We start from the raw sequence: 20128 nt of genomic DNA, 5'->3' as shown, positions 1-20128 counted from the left end.
AAAGCAAGAAAACCCAAAGCAGAAAAGAAAAAGTAGAGTGCTTCCTTTCTGTGTGTGAGAGACAAGACTATTTCAACAGCTGATTCCACCCTCAAAGTACACAGCGCATATAAAATAAATACAGGTCACAAAAATTAACAAATCATCATAACTGTCTAATACATCCTGGGCTGGCTGCGGAAAAACAAGATCATTCTGGATTTATATCTGTAAGTATGGGATTTCCTGGACAGCTAATATCCACAAACAATCAAACACAGGAGGAACACAGGGAAAAAGGCAGCATTATTTCAAATTTGAGCTGAGAGTCGTGATTTGTAAAGGTCTGAACAGGAACTGGAGTTGAAATTTGAGGCAAGGAAATTCTTGTCCTAGGCACTGATGGACATTTCTCTGTTTCTCTTGGCTCTGTACAGGTTTTTAGGTCACTGGGTTTTGAATGTGATGCCAAATGAGAATCTCACTAGTGCAGAAACTTTGAAAACGACAACTAACTTAATCCCTCAATTTAAATAAAATAATAATAATAAAAAAAAATCTAATGATACTTCACTCAAGAGTCAGAGCTTTTTATGAGACCTGTTGCCAATATTAGTGTCTTAGAATGATCTCATCTTTCATCCTGGCTAAATTCCAACACACAATTTCATTAACCCAGGTACTGCAGGTGATAAAACTCATTTTTCCCTAAAGAGACAGCTAAAAAGTACCAGTTATACATTTATGAAGTACCAGCAATCAAAATTATGGATTTTCTAAAAGGTTTTTAACTACTTTTATTGAAAGGAAAATCGCTGTCTCAGACTTTTGTGACACTACTGCTAATAATAAATTTTACCATTTAGACATGGCCATAATATGGTAGACAGTGTCAATAAAAGTATGGAGCAAAGATGATCCCCGTCTTTTAAGTAATGCCTTCTAATTACACGCCGGAAATGATCACGTGAAATACCTAGGCTAACTAATGGCTCTTAAAACATAAGAACACACAACAATGTATCTATGGCGATACCATGTGCTAGATAGACATATGCAGTTATATGTAGAATTAATTGCATAAGTAGACATTAAAAATTTTTTCTAATGCTTTCAAAGCCTACAAGAAAAAATTAAATTTCATTTGCATTTCTGACTAAAATCTGTTTGCTGAAAAAAATGCATTCAAATGTTATTTGCTTTTTTTGAGCAAAGTGGTGGCACTGGGCCTGTTATCTTTGGCAAACTTGTCTAAACTTTTCTATCTAATATTCTATAGATCACTAGAGGGCACTGTGGTATTTAGGCCACTCTGACCTCTAAGTACTTGGAAAGGTCCTGAACTCCTCAACAATGTCAGAAAGGTGAAAGGAGAGACATTTTTAAGGGGGGGAAAAATGTTTTTTGGTAACACCCAATTTTTATTTTTATAAAACAACTCAAAAATGATGATAAGTGGAAAAGTCAAATTCCTAAAAATATTAAGCTCCTTTTCTGAGACTCAAAGACTTGTCACCTGGGATCTGATGGGGGAAAACTTCATCCCCGTGTTCTTGAGATTTAAATTGTGAGGCTGGAATTCAATTTGCATACACCCACACTATAGATGGCTATTCCTTCTACATGTGCTCAAGTCTCCTGCATGAACTAGAGGTAATTTCACTGCAGAACATTCAGGCGTGCAAAGGAGAGCCACAAATGGGTTTGAAACAATTTATGATATCCGGCCTCCTTCGACATGTATTAGCATATACCTGGTTTCTTTAACATACACTTTGTTTTTCCAAAACCACAAACAGAGTTGCTGGAATTTCATGTGGAAGTGCTTAAGGGGCTGAAAGTTAACACCTTTGTGATCCTTGCAGCCTCACGGTGGCTGTTTAACAAAAGCCTCTTTGTCGAGGCTTTCTTGAAATGTTTTCTTAACATGTTCCAAGTAGTTTTAGGCAGGGAACTAAAGTAAACAAGATGTTACCATGATAAAAACACTTGTGAAAACATTACAGAGCGCACTTAGTAGTTTCTTTCACATAAAAACTCTTCAGTTTTTAGAAGTAACATTCACAGAAAAAATTTTAAAAAGCAAATTACCAATGAAATGTCCTCTACTGTCTACAGCCCTTGACCTTTCCGAAAGGGTCAAAGTTCCACCTCTGGGCATTTTCTTTCAACATTTCTCACCGTGTCTTCTATTAGAGCACATATCAAATTTATGTTGGCTTTCCTAAATAATATACATCTGACTAACAGGCAAAGGAATTTCTGTTTCGACTGTCTGGCATTGTACTTTTCTCCATGAGAAACAACCAAAAAACAAAAATTAAAAAAAAAACCCAATTCCTTTCAAATGGATACGAAGCAAGGATACAAAATATACTTTTATTAGATGTTACAGAAGTGACCATCTAAAAGAAAAACCAGGGGAAATAGAAATATTTTTCCCAAGCACATGAGAGTACCTGGTATTTGTGAGACTATGGGTCTGTGTCTGATTTTACATTCTAAGTTGGAAACAGGAAAATGTGGTCATGATTTAACCTTCAAATCCACTCCCTACCTTGCCAAAGAATTATATGAGCCCTTTTTTAAAAAGAAAAAGGGGAGAATTATAAATTCATGTTTCTACTGGTAAAGATTGTGTCTTCAACCTGGTTTAAAAAGAAAAAAATTGACGCAAGCCGGGAGAGGATGGAAGAACATGACGAGCTTCACCTCTCTGGATGGTACCAGGCTTGTTTTTGTTTTTCTGCCATCGGAGGATTGCAAGCAATGCGGGGCTGGAGGATTTCATCCGAGTTAGCAGGAGCACCTGCTGGTATCAGTTAGCTCTAACAAATACGACAGTCACATGAGAACTCATGCTTGATAGATTAAAAAAAAAAAAACCAACACTAAAACTACAACTTGTTTTGAGAAGAAACAGGGAAATAAATGTGTACAATAGACTGGGTATCTGCTGATTCTGATAAAGCGTCTCTCTGTTGGCTGGGAGGGAAAGACAACAGGATGGTTATTTGTACAGTATTTATCTTTGAAATCGAGGGCCCTGTGGTATTCCTCACCTTGGGAACAAACACTGCAGAATGATCACAGAAAAGTGTCAAATCTCTGGTTTTGATTTACCAACAGTTATGATATTTCTTCCTCAGGAGGGAAACGACTATGCCTCATTTTTAGGCCTGCGAGCCCCACCTCGCTTCCTTTAACCCCGTCTCTGTTAACCGTGGCATTTTCTTGTCAGATGGGATTTCTAACCTGAGTAACGGATCTTGGCTTCTCCACAAGTTACATCTTACTAGCCTGAGCAACAGAAGATCAGAAAGCAGTTACCAAGCAAAGTCACTTTCCCGTCTCACACTCAACCCTAAAAAACCAGGTGGAAGAACCCACGCCCATGTAAATATAAAAACTGCGGTTGATGAATGAAGTAACTGGGTAAAACATGCATGGATATTTTCCCCAAATATGAATAAACATGAGGGCTCTGTGAAGCTCAACTAAAATAACCCAGGATAGAAATGCAAAACATTTAGCAATGCAAAAACGTTTCTCAGCTAAAAAAATGTGATGATACCAAAAATTTTACGCTAGGTCAGAGGTCAGGAAACCGGTCTAAGGGACCCAGCCACGCCCATTCCTTACATATGGTCCAATGGCTCCTTCAGCAATTGTATGGCCTGCAAAAGCCTAACATATGTACTGTCTGATCCTTTATGGAAAAAGTTTGCCACCCCTGTCCTAAGATCACATTCAATCGTGTGGGAGTCTTTACCAGAAATTTATAGTTAAAAAATAATACTAAAGAAGGATCTCTTTTGACACATCAATGCTTTGCATAGTCAGAGCCCATTCCCTAGGTACAAGATCAGAAATGTTTGGATATTTTAAATTATCCCTCTTTAAAAAATATACTTCATGGGGCTGGCCTGGTGGTGTAGTGGTTAAGTTTGAGCAGTCTACTTTGGCAGCCCGGAGTTTGCAGGTTCAGATCCCGGGCGTGCACCCAGCACTGCCCCTCAGGCCACACTGTGGGGGCATCCCACATAAAGCAGTGGAAGATTGGCACAGATGTTAGCTCAGCGACAATCTTCCTCACGAGAAAAAAAAAAGGAAATTACATATATAGCTCTGTCTATCTATCTATCTATCTATCTATATACTTCAATAGAAAACAAAAGAAATACTAACATGTGTAAAGAGTGCCTACTATGGGCTAGGCACTTTACATGATGTACCTTTTAATTCTAACCCCAAGAGGTAGTTATTATTATCATATCAAATTACATATGCTGATACGGGGGCTCAGGGACGCTGTGTAACAAGCTCAAAGAACACACTAATGCTAAGTAGCTTCACTACCCAATCTGCCTCTCTTCAAAGCTTTCTTTAAACCTACTGCCATAAGTAGAAAGCATACAGAAATCCCACTGCTTCTAACAGGCAGTATTGTGCAGCAGTTAAGAGCAAGTACTATGAAGCCAGACTGCCTGGGTTTGGATCTTGACTCCACTTCTTATTAACTGTGAGGCCGTGGGAAAATCACTCACCCTCTCTGTGCCTTGGTTTCCTTATCTGTAGGTTGAGAGTAATACTACAATCTTACCACTACAAGGTGGTTGTGGTTATGTGAGTTATATATGTAAAGCACTTGGAACTGTGCCTTTTGCACAGCTCAGGATTATTTAATTATGAACTCTTCATAGGGAAATATAAAATTAGGGGATTAGAAGAGAGGTGAAAAAAATCTACAAAGCAACACCTAAATCAAGGTTAGAGCAATGCTCCATTTTGTTGAGTAAGAGCTCCTTGGAGAATCCAAGCATCACTGGTATCAATTTGCTTAAACCATAAGAACACACCTTTAGCGGGATAATGGCAGAGAAGAGTGGGCCCAGGAAAGAGGTGCTTTCAGAGTCTAGAAATCTGGCAATTTGAGAAGAAATGCTTACAACTTCACTTCCCGGTAACAATGACTCCACCATAACATCATTTAAAAAGGCCACGCGGTTTTTGTCTGAGCCACAAGAAGTACGGTAACTCTTCCAGTCCAGTTCAACGGAAAGCAAAGTTGGTTTCGTCAAAGCCAATGTGATTACCCTTTAGACTGCCAGGGGTGTGGGAGATGTGAATCTGCCAGACGAATTTTCCACGACGTTAGGCGCGATCCAGAAACCTGAAGACAACTCTGAATTTCCAAGAGCTAAAGTCATACCGTAAAGGAAAATCAAAACCCTGAATTTGTCATACATGGCCCATCAATGTGTAACTCAGGAGAGCACCAAGAGAACTGAGTGCTAGAAGGTTTTTCTTATTCAGCATTTACTCTCCCTTTGCTAGTTTACAATACTCATTTTTCACTCTCAGGAACTAAGTCACTCATCCTTAGCCCCCATGTGGTTCACGTAGGGTGAACATCTTCTGCTCTAGATGGTTAAAGCTAGAACACATGACTCAATCTGGGCCAATGACAGTCTGTCCAGGACTTTTTCTGGAATTATGGGAAAAGAGATGCACTCTGAGATTGATAAACTTGTGGCACATAAATTTGTCTTCTTTGGTTCCACTTGGAAACAGCCTAAGAATAAAGGCAACACAGAAGAAAACAGAGCTAACAGACAAAGAAACAATACTCCCATAACCTTGTTTAAGCACCTGGATCCAGCCATACTTGAAGCTAGCTGTACCAGTGGACTTCCCAGTTACAGGAGCCAATTATCATCCCTCATCTACCCCCTCCCCACTTTTTTTTGGCTTAACTTTGAGTTTCTACAGCTTGCAAACAAAAGTCTTCTGACAAATATAAGTCAATAAATAAATATGAGGAAATAAACAAGCAACAGCTGCAGGTTCATAATAGGCATTCCAATTCCACTGAGCAAACGCGAACTGAGAACATGTCATGTCATGTGCAAAACCACAATAAAGAACTGATGGCGGGGGGGCGGGGGGGGGGGGGGGGACTGGCCCCATGGTCAAGTGGTGAAGTTGGCACGCTCTGCTTCAGCGGCCCAAGGTTCCGCTGGTTTGGATCGTGGGCACGGCCATGGCACCACTCGTCAGGCCACGCTGAGGTGGCGTCGGACATGCCACAACTAGAAGGACCCACAACTAAAATATACAACTATGTACTGGGGGAATTTTGGGAGAAAAAGCAGAAAAAAAAAAAGAAGACCAGCAACAGTTGTTAGCTCAGGTGCCAATCTTTAAAAAAAAGAACTGATGGGGGGTTTCGCAGACAAGAGCCAGACTCTTCACATCCTTAGAAGAGAAAAGGGCTTCTTCATAGCAATCAAGTCTAGGTCCCAATTTTAATGATCTTTAGATTCTTTTCTTTAGTACTAGATGTGGTTTGGAAGGGTGCTGTCTCTTTGTGGAGGTATATTTTAAAAATACACATACACACACACATATAAACACACAGTCATGTGCTGCATAATGACATTTTGGTCAACAACAGACCACATATATGATGGTGGTCTTATAAGTTAGTACCATACAACCCACCTGTGTAGCAGGCTATACCATCTATGTTTGTGTGAGCGCACAGTATGATGCTCGCACGCTGGTGAAATCGCCTGACAGCGCATTTCTCAGAACCTGTCCCTTTCGTTAAGCACTGCATGACTGTACATATGCATATGTATACACACACACACACATATATATATGTGCTGTATTTACTTATTTATAAATTATCTGTCGGATCACATACTAAACAGACACGATTTGAGGATTACAGTGGAAATACTTAGGCTATTCACAACATTTTTTAAATGGGTCAAAATTGGAAAACTGCCCTCTTCCCTTGTGACTTTAAAATTGACACATGTCACTGAGAATGTTGACAGCAGTTTTATAGTTCTAGAGACTATATAAAAATAAATCATATACATAGATGTTTATTGGCCATTCTATAGATGAGTAAAATTAGCATCAAGATATTTACCAAAGATAGCACGGGTGCAGAAGGAGAAATCAGAATCTAAGAGTGGTTTCTGCCAAGATCTTTTTCTCATTATCTAAATACAATTAGGCAGATGATCGGGAAATAACAAAACAAAGATTCTATAATGAGTGATTTATAAGAGAACAAAGCCCAATAGCACTAACTTGAATCATAATCATTGTAAAGGGCTGTAGCTTAATTTAAAATAGTGTCACACTGCTCTTGATGGCTGATATTTAGAAACAATTTTAGATATCTCGTTTTAAAAAATTATAAGTACTTAAGTTTTTAATGATCACATAATGTTCATGAAGTAAAATATTAAAGCTAGGAAGCTATGAAGTGGACTCACAGGCTTCCATTCATTAATCAAAAAGTGATATTCACCAAAACTGCTTGCAGGTAACATAGACAGATCTCTAAGCGTGTGTTTATCACAATATTTGTATCTAGGTCCATAAAGATAGGTATAGAGATTGTTCTAACAATGTAAAGACTATATAAAACCAGAGACCTGCCCATAAATCAGCCAGCCTCCATTTCCTGGTGCTTGAATGAGCCAGAAAAACCAGAGGGAAAGCCCCCCCAATACCCAATTTGTAAACCATCATGCACCCAGATATGCTGCACGATATATAAATATATTTTAAAAAATGTAATATTACATTCAGTCCATACATCAATGATTCAACGATATTATGAATATATTTATGTGATGTCAATAATGCAAGGCAATTTAGTCTAAATATTTTTAAAGGACAAGGTACCATAGGAAAGGGAAATATTAAGATGTAGTACAGGAGTATCTCACTTCCGCCACGAGAGGATTAACCTATCATTCACCTACAGAGACACTCTATCAGCTTTAGAGATTCAAATGGGATAACCCAAGTTTTAGGCATACTTTAGCTGCAGAAATTAAACTTACTCCATTCTCCCTATAAGGACAAGAATCTGAACAGAAGTCAACAGCAATATCAAAAGATGAGAATTAAGTTGGTAGCATTTCCTCAGCATCCATTGCTTAAGTTTATAAAGTCATTTGTATAATAACAAGGAGGCCCAATCACCAAGCTGCAATTGGCCAGTAATTGACACTGATTTTATAAAATTAAGAGTCAGTGCATATATCACTGATAGTGTGGAAGGACATGAATAAAAGTGAAAATGGAATTATTTCAAGTTTAATATTGGGAGCATTTTTATTTAATCACGGAAATATAGGTAAACATAGGCTCGTCCTAGGAGTATCAAAACTACTCTTGGGTATAAATCTTTCCCCTTTACTGTGCAACCCTCAATAGATGTTGTAACTATTCCTATGACAGTGTGCTAGACCTGGTGATTTAGAGTCCACTCTCCAAACGGTGGTGTGAAACCCTCCATCAAAAAGGCATTTTACGAGGAAAAGCATGGACAGTGGGAGGTAATGGCTATGTAAAAGAAGCAAGCAATATAAAATCATTCTTACTTTAGAAATGACTGGAAGTCTTCACACACTGCTTCACAGCCTGGCCACTTGCACACACCATGTCCATAGAGAGGATGGCTATGGGAATGCTCCTCGTGGGACAAACTGAAAGAAAACACACAGAGGGCAAGAGCGTGAATTTGCTGCCAAAAACCATCCCAGCAGACGCCAAAAGCAAGAGGAGTGAGCCCACATGGCCAAATGTGGACATGAACGAACCTGTGCTTTCCTTTTCCCCTGGAATTTACTAATTAATTCTGCATTGTTATTTAAAAGCAAGAGTTAATTCCAAAGGGTGAATGGTCCAGTGCTAGAAATGTACCACCATGTATGAAAAGTGTCTGACACGCTTTTGTGAGAGGCAAACTCTCTACTCAGACTGCAAAGGATGCTTTAAAAAGCTAGAACTTACCATTTAATCTACATAATGAAAGTTATAAAATCTGTACTTGATTTTGAGATTCTCTTGCTGTCTTGTACCCAGAATATTACACATTTCTTCCTCCTCCCTTCCGCCACGAACTGCTTTTGCATAATTGTACAATCTTTTTGCGTTCAAGCAAAGAATAGTGCCATTAAATAATTTAGAATAAGAACAAAATAATTTTGAAAGATAAATGATATCCAACTAGACGATTATCTTAAAAAAAGAAAAAGGCGATAGTGGCAGGAAGATTATATCCCTAAAAATACGGACACCAAGAGTGAGAGAAAACTTGGCATGAACGCGAAGGGGTTAATCCTCCAGTGGGGTTCCAATCGATACGTAATGATTTGGCCACTCGGATCCAAGTCATGGGATGCTTTGATCCGCGCCACGTGGCGCTTGGGGAAGTGTATCTGTTGCACTCGCTGATGAACCATATTCTCAAATATTTTCTCTATTAGGTTTCTGCATCCAGACTTCTTTCAGACAAATTATTTTTACAGCCGTTTCTATAACCTTAGATTCCATCAAATAGAAATGTAAAACTAACATTGAGAGTTCTGTTTTGTACTCAAGCACATTCTCTTCAAGGAGCTAGCTATTTTGCAACTTATTCCACTGCCTCTGCTTGACTTTGAACTTCAAGCGCTGTGAATTATGATTACACACACACACATATACACACGAGGGGCTTGTATTTTATATTACCACTAGGATGTGTATTCATATATTTTATCAATTCACATTCATAGAGCAGACATACCCAAATGCCACTAGCCCCTGACTTATAATCATTGTGGAGTGAGCGTATCATGAACATTTGAACTAAAGATCATTAATAGTAGACAGACAAATACACAGAACAACACCTTCTATCAAAGATCAGTAAGTCTCCCTACGCTTTTGAACGATTTTGCTGGAAACTTAATATAATTTGAAAATAATGACAAGCTATTTTGTCTTAAAATAGAAAATAAATCTGGGAACCAAAAAAAATTGCAGAAATCTAACTTGTGAAAGCACTGAAAGGCGCCCCCATGGGAGAAAAGAATAAGACAAGTGAAATAAGATAGCTATAGTGAGGTTTATAAAGCCCAGTGATAAAGGACAGTCTCTAAGCAGTTAAGAGAGTAAAATTCCAATGGATTGAAGGAAAGACTTTCTACCTATCCATCTTCAAATTTTTTAAAGAAAAAAATAGACATGACTATATAAGATGATAGATGTTAAACTTATTGTGGTATCATTTCACGATATATGAAAGTCAAATCATTATGCTATACAACTGATGCAATGCTGTATGTCAATTACATCAATAAAACGGCAAAAAATACAGTTCAAAAATAGAATTTTTAAAAATTACTGACAATATTGGAAATTAAAGAATTCGTCTCAGGACTGGAATTCTCAGGTATTCTGAGGAAAGGAAATCATTTAAAGAAAAACACTGTTCCTGTCAATAACTAAAATGAAAAGAAGAAAAAAAATAACCATAATATTTTCTTTATCCATTTTATTAAGATTAAGTTATTTTCATGTTCAAAGTTAATATATTTGTTATAGAAAACTTGAAAAATATTGCAAAGAAAAAACTGCCCTCAAATACACACATATATGCATTCTGACAAATGAAGGCATAAGGATTTATATCATTCTTTTATATTTAACATCATTTTGTAAATAATTTCTCGTGTTATCAACTGATCTATAAAAAACCTTATTTACTGATGCGTAACAGTCTCTCATATACCATCTTAGCTCTAGTTACATGCCAAAATTTACCTAACCATTCCTCTATTTTGGACACTGAGATCCCCTCCATGTTTCCTATATTTATGAACAAAATTTACCAGACTAAATACCCTAGTCTATAACTGATTTTGACCAGGAGATACATTCAGAGAAACAGAATCACTCAATTAATGAATACTAAATGTGAAAATTCCCTGTGAACACTCTATTAAGTTGCTCTTGAAGAATGCTACACGCCGAGTACATTCTTAGCCACTATCCATATTTTGTGTGATTCTTTAAGTTGGAAACGAGGAGCCTCAACTAGTTAGGACATAAAATTCATATCGCTAGTTAAAAACTGCAAATGCTTGTTCTACTCTGCTTCTCAGGTTAAGCTGAGTGTCCTGAAAATAATAGTATGAAAGAAAATGACGTGTGTTCACCAGAGGAATTCATGACTAGAAATAAAATGTACATGGTTTAACACGCTGTTTGCCATTTTTCCCAAGACCCCTCCATTTTTGGTTAACTATTTGTGAGGGCTCCATCTTCTGCATAAAAACCACTCTCCTTTAAGAATTTATTATTTAGTTCAACTTGGTATCCTTATGTCAAAATAAGCACAGGTGAGAATTCACTAACACCTTAGAAGGACAACCAGTCACACCTAAGCCTAGAGAAACTCAAACTCTTCACACATGCACACATATTTACACACTCAGAAGACCTCTTGAAAATGGGCCGCTATGTTAAAACCATTGTTTTATTATGAAAAGAGAATATACTCATTTTAAAAAGTTCATATAACACTGATTGGCTACTGAAGAAAGTCTATTCCCCACTCTACCCCACACCTAATAACGCCACTCTACATGACACTGCTAACATTATGGGACATCACTGAGCTGCATTTTTCTTCTAATGTATTACTAGTTCACAAAAATGGACACATACTATACATACTATTGTCACTTGCTTTTCATATTTAATATATAATTGGATACTTTTAAACACACAATCATCTGAAATAAAGTGCTTGGCTTTGGAAGGAAAAGGAACAGACTGGCAGTGGTGCCCTGGCAGAATCTCTCTGGACAGACATGGAAGATACCGGAACAACTGTTGCCTCTGGGGAGGGGTCCTGGGAGCCAGGGGTAAGTAGGGAAACTAAATTTTCACCACATCACTTTATATATCTTCTGAAGTTTTCATTTTGTGCATTGTAGGAATTTGTTCTCTGTGCAATTGTTAATTTTTCACAGATACACACACACACACAAAATCGTGCTATGCAGGACTCAATTTTCAGCTCTGACGGTGGCACAGCAAATGCCACACACTCACTGCATGTGTGGCTGAGTCTGGCTTCTGGCCTTTGAGTCATTCCGCATGAAGCACCATCAGACACCACCAGCTGGACCTCTGAATGGGAGCTTTTCTGTTTCATCAGAAAAGTGGAACAAGCATTTATATTCCTACTGCCTTTTGGGACTTGCCAAAAAGGGACAAAAAGGGAAATAAAAAAATGAGTACAAGAAATTTTTAACTTGAATTAATTTAGAATTACATTTACAGGATGAAACATGGTGAAAAAAATGACGATCTGAGCATCTGATGGGCAGATCAAGCCTGTGAAGCCTAATCATTTAAATAAACTGTTCAAGGGTAACTCACCAATGTGAGAAGTATGACTTTCGAAAAGCTGCCAAGGTCAGTGATGAATAAAGACGTATTTGATTTGGAAGGGATCTGAAGATGTTTGCCCCTATATTAAATTTTTAAAAATTTAGGGTCAACTGTTTAATGAAGTATTTTTTACTATAAATTTCCAGGTTGAAAACTCCTAGGGGCCAGGGATTTGTCTAATTCATCTGCACATTCTCAGTACCTCACACACGGAACATGAGCCCAATCAATGTTAGATGGATTCATGAACGAACAGGCAGTAAATAATATTATTCTATTTAATTTCTATGTAGATATACACTCAATTAGTGTTTGCCTTTTTCTTTTTATTCTTGAAGGTAAAAACCAGAATGATGCCAATCCACTTGAGAAAATAGCGTTTTGACACTTTCTATTATTTAATTTTATTCTGAATATATGAAACACAAATAGTATGCAATGGAGAAAAGCCAGCTGATTTAAATTTCTCTTGATAATCCTTGATATGTAAAAATTAAATATATTTTTAACACAAGAATAGTGATAGCATTTCAGATTAGAAAGAACCAACTTGCTATGAGAAGTATAATTACACATAAATATGTAATAACAATCCCCGACATTACATGATATTAAATACAGTATATACTTAGGACAGTGTAATGGTGTCATTCTCAATGGCATTTATTTAAGAATTTTTTCTGTTTATTCTTTTTTATGTCAAAGAATACCAGCCAGAGCCTTAACTCCAACACTGACTTCAGCTTTCGAGAAGATTTTGTATAACGGTTACGGTTCTTCAGTGGCGACCATTCACTATAACATTCCCAAGTTCACCGCTTAACCAAAACTCAAAATTGGAACCTATGATTCACCTGCTAAAACAGAACAACTGCTCCTTTCCAGCATGCAGACTTCAGCGGTCCTTACACTATTAGTCTTGTAAGCTAACTTTCCCTTGGTAACCAAGAGGAGAATCATCTTTGAAGGAGATGAAGAGAATAGAGACCTCCTTACCCCAAGACATTTCCTGCCAATGTAAATGCCAATGTTCCTTCTTCCTGAAGACACATTCTCAGCTTTTCCTGTGCTCTCACCCACGTTCTCACCTCAGTCTTCTAAGTCTCCCGCAATCGCTTTGTGTCCTTTTCCAATCTGTCTTCTCTCCGTTTTCTTCCTAACTTTCTGATTCATCCTTAATAAAAGGCTACATCTGTGCCCATTAGGGTTTATACCTTCTCCTCCACTGCCCCCCCAAAAAATTAAACCAAAATTAGAAACTGCATTTTATCTCACTTGCATGTTGTTGTCTAAATTAAGTTATGGAAGACTCTTGGTCATGCTCCAATCACTCGAAATTATCACATATATTTTTCTTTAAGTTTTATTGAGGTATAATTCAGATACCATACGATGCATTCATTTAAAGTATATAATTCAATGGTTTTGAGTATATTCACAGAGTTGTGAAAGCATCACCACAATATAATTTTAGAACATTTTTATCACACCCCAGAAGAATCCTGCACCCATTAGCAGTCACTCTTCATTTCTTCTCAACCCCCAGCTCCTGCCAACCACTAATGTACTTTGTTTCTAGAGATTTGCCTATTCTGGACATTTCAAATAAATGGAATCATATAGTATGTGGTCTTTTGTGCCTGGCTTCTTTCAGATAACATGTTTTGAAGGTTCATCCACATTGCAGCATGTGTCAGTGCTTCATTTCTCTTTTTACGGCTGAATACTATTCTACTGTATGTATATAATACATTTGGTTTATCCATTCATCTGTTGATGAACATTTGGGCTCTTTCCACATTTTGGCTATTGTGAATAGTGGTAATATGAAAATGCACGTACAGGTACTTGTCTGAGTGTATGTTTTCAATTATTTTGGGTACATATCTAAAAGTAGAACTGTTGGGTCATGTGGTAACAACTCTGTGGGTACCATTTTGAGGACTGCTAGACTATTTTCCGAAGCAGCTGTACGACTTCATATGCTCACCAGCATGGCTTGAGGGTTCTAATTTCTGCACATCCTTGATAGCACTTGTTGTATGTCTTTATTTTAGCCACCCCAGTGGATGTGAAGTGTACCTTTTTGTGCTTTTGATTTGTATTTGCTTGGTGATGATGATACTGAGCAACTTTTCATGTGCTTATTGACCATTTGTACATCTTCTTTAGAAAAACACCTACTCAGACGCTTTCTCATTTTTAAAATTTGGATTATTTACCTTTCTATTGTTGAGCTGCAAGAGTATTTTTAATATATATATTTTCTGCAGGCAAGTCCATTATGTGATATATGATTTGCAAGTATTTGTTCCCATTTTGTGGACTGTCTTTTCAGTTTCTTGATGGTGTGTACTTTGAGGCAGTAAAGTTTTTAAAAACTTATCTTTTTTCTTTTGTTCCTTGTGCTTTTGGTGTCACATTTAACAAACCAGAGCTTTAGTCCTCACATTTGATCCATTTTAAGTTTTGTATATTGTGTGAGGTACGGGTCCAATTTCATTATTTTGCATTTTGTTCCAGCACCGTTTGACGAAAAGATTGATAATTCTATCCTAAGGAATTTTCTTGGTCCCTTTACCAAAGCCAACTGACCATAAATATAAGGTTAGGAGAATTTTTTTTCTTTACTTTTGCTAGATTTCTTTTCCCCTAACATACTGCTCCCATTCTCAAAAGAATTTATACTCACATTACAAAATAACTTTTGAAATTACATTAAATTATAAAATAACTTTTGAAGTTTGAGGTGGGAGGCAGAGATCAATTTTTAATAAAAATAAAACCTTAACAACTAAACTTTTTGAATAAGTGCCTAGGGACAACTTTGTTTCCCGGACCCCGGTGATCCTTTGGCGTGCTGAAAAATCTTTGCAGAATGTGCTTTGCGGATCTCTCTGCTTATCACAAAAACAGAGTGTAACTTAATCTTTTATTGAGGGCCAGTACTCTCGATGGGGAGGGTTGGGAGCTGGGTGAATGAAGACCTCACTTCTCATCACCGATGCGCTAAATAACCAGGGACCCTGCAAGTCAGTTAACTGCCCTACCCTCCATTTCCTCATTTGAAAACTGAAGGGAGTCACACAAGATGACCAGCGTTGCTCCTGCCAGTGCTAAAACCTCCACCAAACTTCTACCAAAGATACGCAGACAGAATAGGAAATGGGCACAAATGACATATCACGTTACTGACAAGATGAATAAGGAACAGGTGCTTAATGACTACTGGTTAAAGGAATGAACGAGATCTACATCTTCCAGTGAGGAGTAACGGAGTCCTTAGGCTGCTGTGCAGGAGGAAGCTATTCCCTTTTAAACCATTCCCCACCCCCTGCAAAGACATACACCAAAAAGCACAAGGAAGCCCCTTTCCCACCTCCTTTGACTTAGAAGCTGTTCTGCTTCCCTCCCTTCCCCGCGGGCCCCTGGCCATCTTCCTCTCCCACCATTCTGGCCTTTCATCCAGTCAGCCAACATTAATGGAATGCTGACTCGGAGCCAGGCACCCAGGATACTAATGATGAAGAGCAGTTCTCTGACAAACTCTCTCTCTGCCTCCCTAAGGCTCAAGTCTCCCCCTTGACTGTCTCCTTTCCAATTCTTTGGTCTCATGTCCACGTGCACATGCTTCCTTATGTCCACCCCAATAACACTGTCAGCCACAGAATCCTCCCCTCTCAGATCCAGCACAGCCTATGATTTTGGCCTGGGTGGCAAGGGCTGCTGGCCCCCAGCCAAAACATGAAGCTACTCCAGATACCTCAGGTTTCCAGAAAGGTGATCCCTTGATACACTGATTCAGGGCTATATATTAATAAAAAGGGCCTTATAATCAATTATGACTCGAACAACAGAAGCCTCTATTTTAAAGCTTTTTCTTTTATTTGCTTAATTCTTTAACAACAACTTACACAAAAATGACCCTACTTTCTTTCTCTGCACTGTTTGGTTCCTATCACACTTCCCTGTCTTCTCCTTTGCTACCACATCCTACTTTCAAAGAGATTTAAGTAACCTATCAGCGATTTCTTAGGATGAACTTGGGAGTATGAATTTGATTTCTAGTGATAAAGCGATATCTGAAAACATAACCAGACTTCAGATTCTTTTGTATTGAATTTTCAAAAACTAATTGATATCAAATACTTGTGATAAATACAATAAGTCAAGTTGAATGATACCACACGAGGTGAGCTGGCTTTGGAAATTTATCACAGATGACCCTATAAAGAAGAGCAATGCAGATTCACAATAGGAAAAAAGGATGATCACTTAAACATCTAGCACAACTGTCCATCGTACAGTTTATTTCTGATATTTTTTATATTATTGTGTATCTCCTCAAAATCAGCCAGAAGTCAAATCCTAGTCTCTTGCAGAAAATAAAACGACAGGTCAAGTTTCTCCATGCGTTGTAGGGTAGTATCGGGGGGTGGGGGGGTCGTACACCTGCCTAAAAAGGTGCAAATGCTACGTGGGAACAGGGGAAATACTGATGTGAGCACTGCGTCTTTCCTCCTTATATCTTTGTAAAAATGACCTTTCTCCTTTAACTTTCACTGAAAACACTTCGGGAAGCAGATGGGTTTCTTATTTCACACCGAAGAGATGGGAGACGCCTGAGATACTGCATTTCTAGCATCCTGCCTCAGTTTTTGCTTTTCACTCATTACAGAAATACACCATCCTACGTGTTTATTAATCAGTTTTCCAAAAGTAAATTGGCAGCCGGTTCTATAATCTTATCGCAAAGAGAAGGGTGTCTCATGAAAGCCTATTAAAGGGCCTATCCTAGACTGACGGAAAGATGGAGTTCTCCACCAACTGGAACACACACACGCGCTCCCCTCTCTTTCACTGTCTCACGCAGTGACTCCTTGACTCTCCTTCCCCAGAACGCTCATCATCTCAATTTTCTGCTGCTTTTCAAATCATGTTTAATTAGAGGATTTCACATTCCCTTGTGATATGATATTCATGAGTAAAACTTGCAATTGGAGTGACTGTGAATTAGTCTATTAAGTGCCAGATTTGTGCTTTTAAACAATGATGGAGATTATTGTTATTATCTGCTCTCAGATTGTGCCTGGAGATGTGAGGGCTACCTTAACTAACTTTACATCCAAAATAGAAGCTATTAACCATTTATGTCCATGGTGGGGTTTTTTTTCCTCCTCAAATTACAAATTATCCTGAATGAAAACACAGGGTCACCTTTCTACAATGGTCCTCAGGGTGCGGCCTGCTAAGGAGGTGTGTTGGGTGAGTTTGAGTGATATACAAATACCCCCACTTTTGTAGTTACGGATTCACACTCATGGATACTAGAAAACAGAAATTGACTAATATATCAGATTCATGACTTCTCGGTGGTAACGTTCCATGAAACCTATTTAAGTTACTCAATTTTAAGAAAAATAGTGAGTAAAAAGCAGTAATAGGTATAGGGAGATATGGCAAAAATTGAAGATAGCTGGAGAATGACTCAAAGATCGTTGATGGGCACAAAGGGTTATAATTGTGTCTATGGGTAAAAACACACGATCTTCGCTATTCCTAGAGTAATCCTTCTCAAATTTTATTAAGGATATAAATCGCCTGGGGAGCTTTTTAACATGCAGATTCTGATTTAGTAATTCTGGGGTGGGGCCCAAGACCAGTATTCTAACAAGCTCCTGGATGATGCCAACAGTATTGGGCCAGGGACCACAACTTGAGCACTAAAGACCTTGAGAGTTTCCTGTTCTGTATCTGACCTCAAAATGATTGTGCTTAAAGAGACACTCATGAAAAAGCCCTCTCTATTAATTGTGGACTGAAATGCAAGTTGGAGCTCGATAAATATGGAAAGGAGAGGCAGGGGGCAACCTCACCAGGCAATAGTTGCAAATTCATAAGAACTCTTCATGGCCCAAAGTTATTTAAGAATTACATGCAAGGGTTTTTTTTTTTTAATATAGTAAAACAGGTAAGACTGAAGGAAGTTAGCACAGGGAAAAACAATTTCCTGGTTCTGTTTAACAAACAGCAACTTTACATTAGCACAAATCTGTTGAGTGATTTAGTCAGTGAATAAAGTTTGTCAGGTAACATACTGATCAGGAATACCCTGGCGTAAACTGTTAAGTCAGTGGGTTTGACAACAACTCAAAACTTCATAGTTCCCAATCTTGAGGTCTGCCTTATGTATCCTCTAAGGCTGGGTGGTAACCAGGAGCCTGCAAGTAGACGATGTGTGTGTGAAGAAGCAGGATGTTGAATTAATGTTTTAGGAAGATAAGTGATAGTTTTGGGCTTTTCTAGGAAACCAGGGTATACCATGAAAGCGGGGTTTCAATCCAACTGGCATTGTAGCATGTTCAGCCAAGGTCCCTTTCCTCGGCAAAAAGAAGGAATCCTACCAAAATATTCCAATATGTGATATACACGCACTCAATGGTGGCCCACACAATGTCCGGTGGAGCAAGGATACATATCTTTAAAAACTGGCATATTTATTTTAATTTGTATTAGACAAAAATATATCTAGTATCTCTCCAACCTCTGATTTCACAGATATCATTTCTGAGAATGAGGCTTATTTTATTTAAATTTAAAAATGATTCAATTTAAAAAAATAATATAAGTAATAATATAAGCAGATATGGCAAACCTCATGACAATGGGACACATATTCAAATGACTAAAGTTTGGGAAACCAAAAGCTCATGAAGTATTCCTCAAGGAGACCCAGTCTGCAGCTGGATGAACTTCCTGAGTTGACAATGAACCAGTGGCAAGTCTCTGAAGACACACATTAATTTGAGTTTTCAATTGGAAAGGAAGAGCCTCAGGGTCATCCTGGAATTACGGGACAAAGACCCACAAAGGCCACAACAACACAGTGCAGTGTGTCTGGTGCTTCTAGGACTAGAAGTGATCATTCGGGATCTAGGAACATCTCACGCATAGGCTGGAGATGCGACTAGTAATTGGCTGCTTTACCAATGGTAAGAACCTGAGGTTGGGGGCCATGATAGGTTGTAAGTCTGGCAGTTACTTCCTTTACCATCCACATCACCAATCTCCCTTTTCAGCTGCACTGGGCGAAACGCGCCATCTTGATTCCCACATGCCAGGAGTATGTGGCACAGAGCACAACGGAGGAGAGAATGAGAGTTTGAGGATCTGAGGCTGTCTGGTGTGTTCCCACCAGGCAGTCACAAACACAGAGCAGTTGATGACAAAGGCAGAATGCCTGTGTTTGCATGGTGATGAGTGAAGAAATAAATAAAGGAAAAGAAAGAGAAAAGGCAGAGGTGCAGCTTTTGTTTCTGCCACCAATAAGGGCTATTCTGAGTTTGTAAGCCAGAGTTCACCACTGGCAGCATTAACACTGGGATCTCGTTAAGAAAACAGAATGCTTTCCAAAGAGTGGCTGTGAGCAACTGTGTCAATACAGACATAGGGACCACTAATCCAGAAATTATTAACACCATTAGGCAGGCATTCTCATTATGTCAGTGCAAGTGTGTTTGCACTGGTGAGTCACAAGGTCTATGTGGAACCCTGTCCATATGTGAGAGGAACCAACAATACTCAGAAAACCAAAGAGCATAAATAAAAGTTCCAATACTAATTCTTCCTGTTTAATCCCTGTCCCCAGTACGCTACGGAAGTCAGCACAACTGCACTCCAGAACCACAAGAATCACGTAACCGACGGGTGAGGGCCAGATGAGAAAGCAGGAGATGAAGGGATGAGGGGGTTAAAGATACAAAATGGCTCAAAATCGTTAGGCACTTGCATTTATGTTCCCTTAGAATTGCTTTCTGCTTCATGGAATTACTTTTATCTCTCTGTAGTACAAGATGCTTCAATAATGTTCACTGGATTAAACTCT

The 20128-nt window shown here is 38.4% G+C and overlaps 1 protein-coding gene across 14 annotated transcripts in view; it reads right to left on the bottom strand.

Annotated features, from left to right (window-relative positions):
- FOXP1 (forkhead box P1) overlaps nucleotides 1–20128 on the bottom strand; it is a 574868-nt gene that overhangs the window by 48141 nt on the left and 506599 nt on the right. For all 14 annotated transcript variants that reach the window (XM_046667607.1, XM_046667598.1, XM_046667622.1 and 11 more), the window contains one exon: nucleotides 8397–8501. In XM_046667607.1, coding sequence (XP_046523563.1) covers nucleotides 8397–8501 — 105 coding nt within the window. The remainder of the gene's footprint in view (nucleotides 1–8396; nucleotides 8502–20128) is intronic.

This window comes from Equus quagga, chromosome 1, assembly GCF_021613505.1.
Source record: "Equus quagga isolate Etosha38 chromosome 1, UCLA_HA_Equagga_1.0, whole genome shotgun sequence".
Taxonomy (NCBI): domain Eukaryota; kingdom Metazoa; phylum Chordata; class Mammalia; order Perissodactyla; family Equidae; genus Equus; species Equus quagga.
This window is presented reverse-complemented; position numbering and strand designations above follow the sequence as displayed.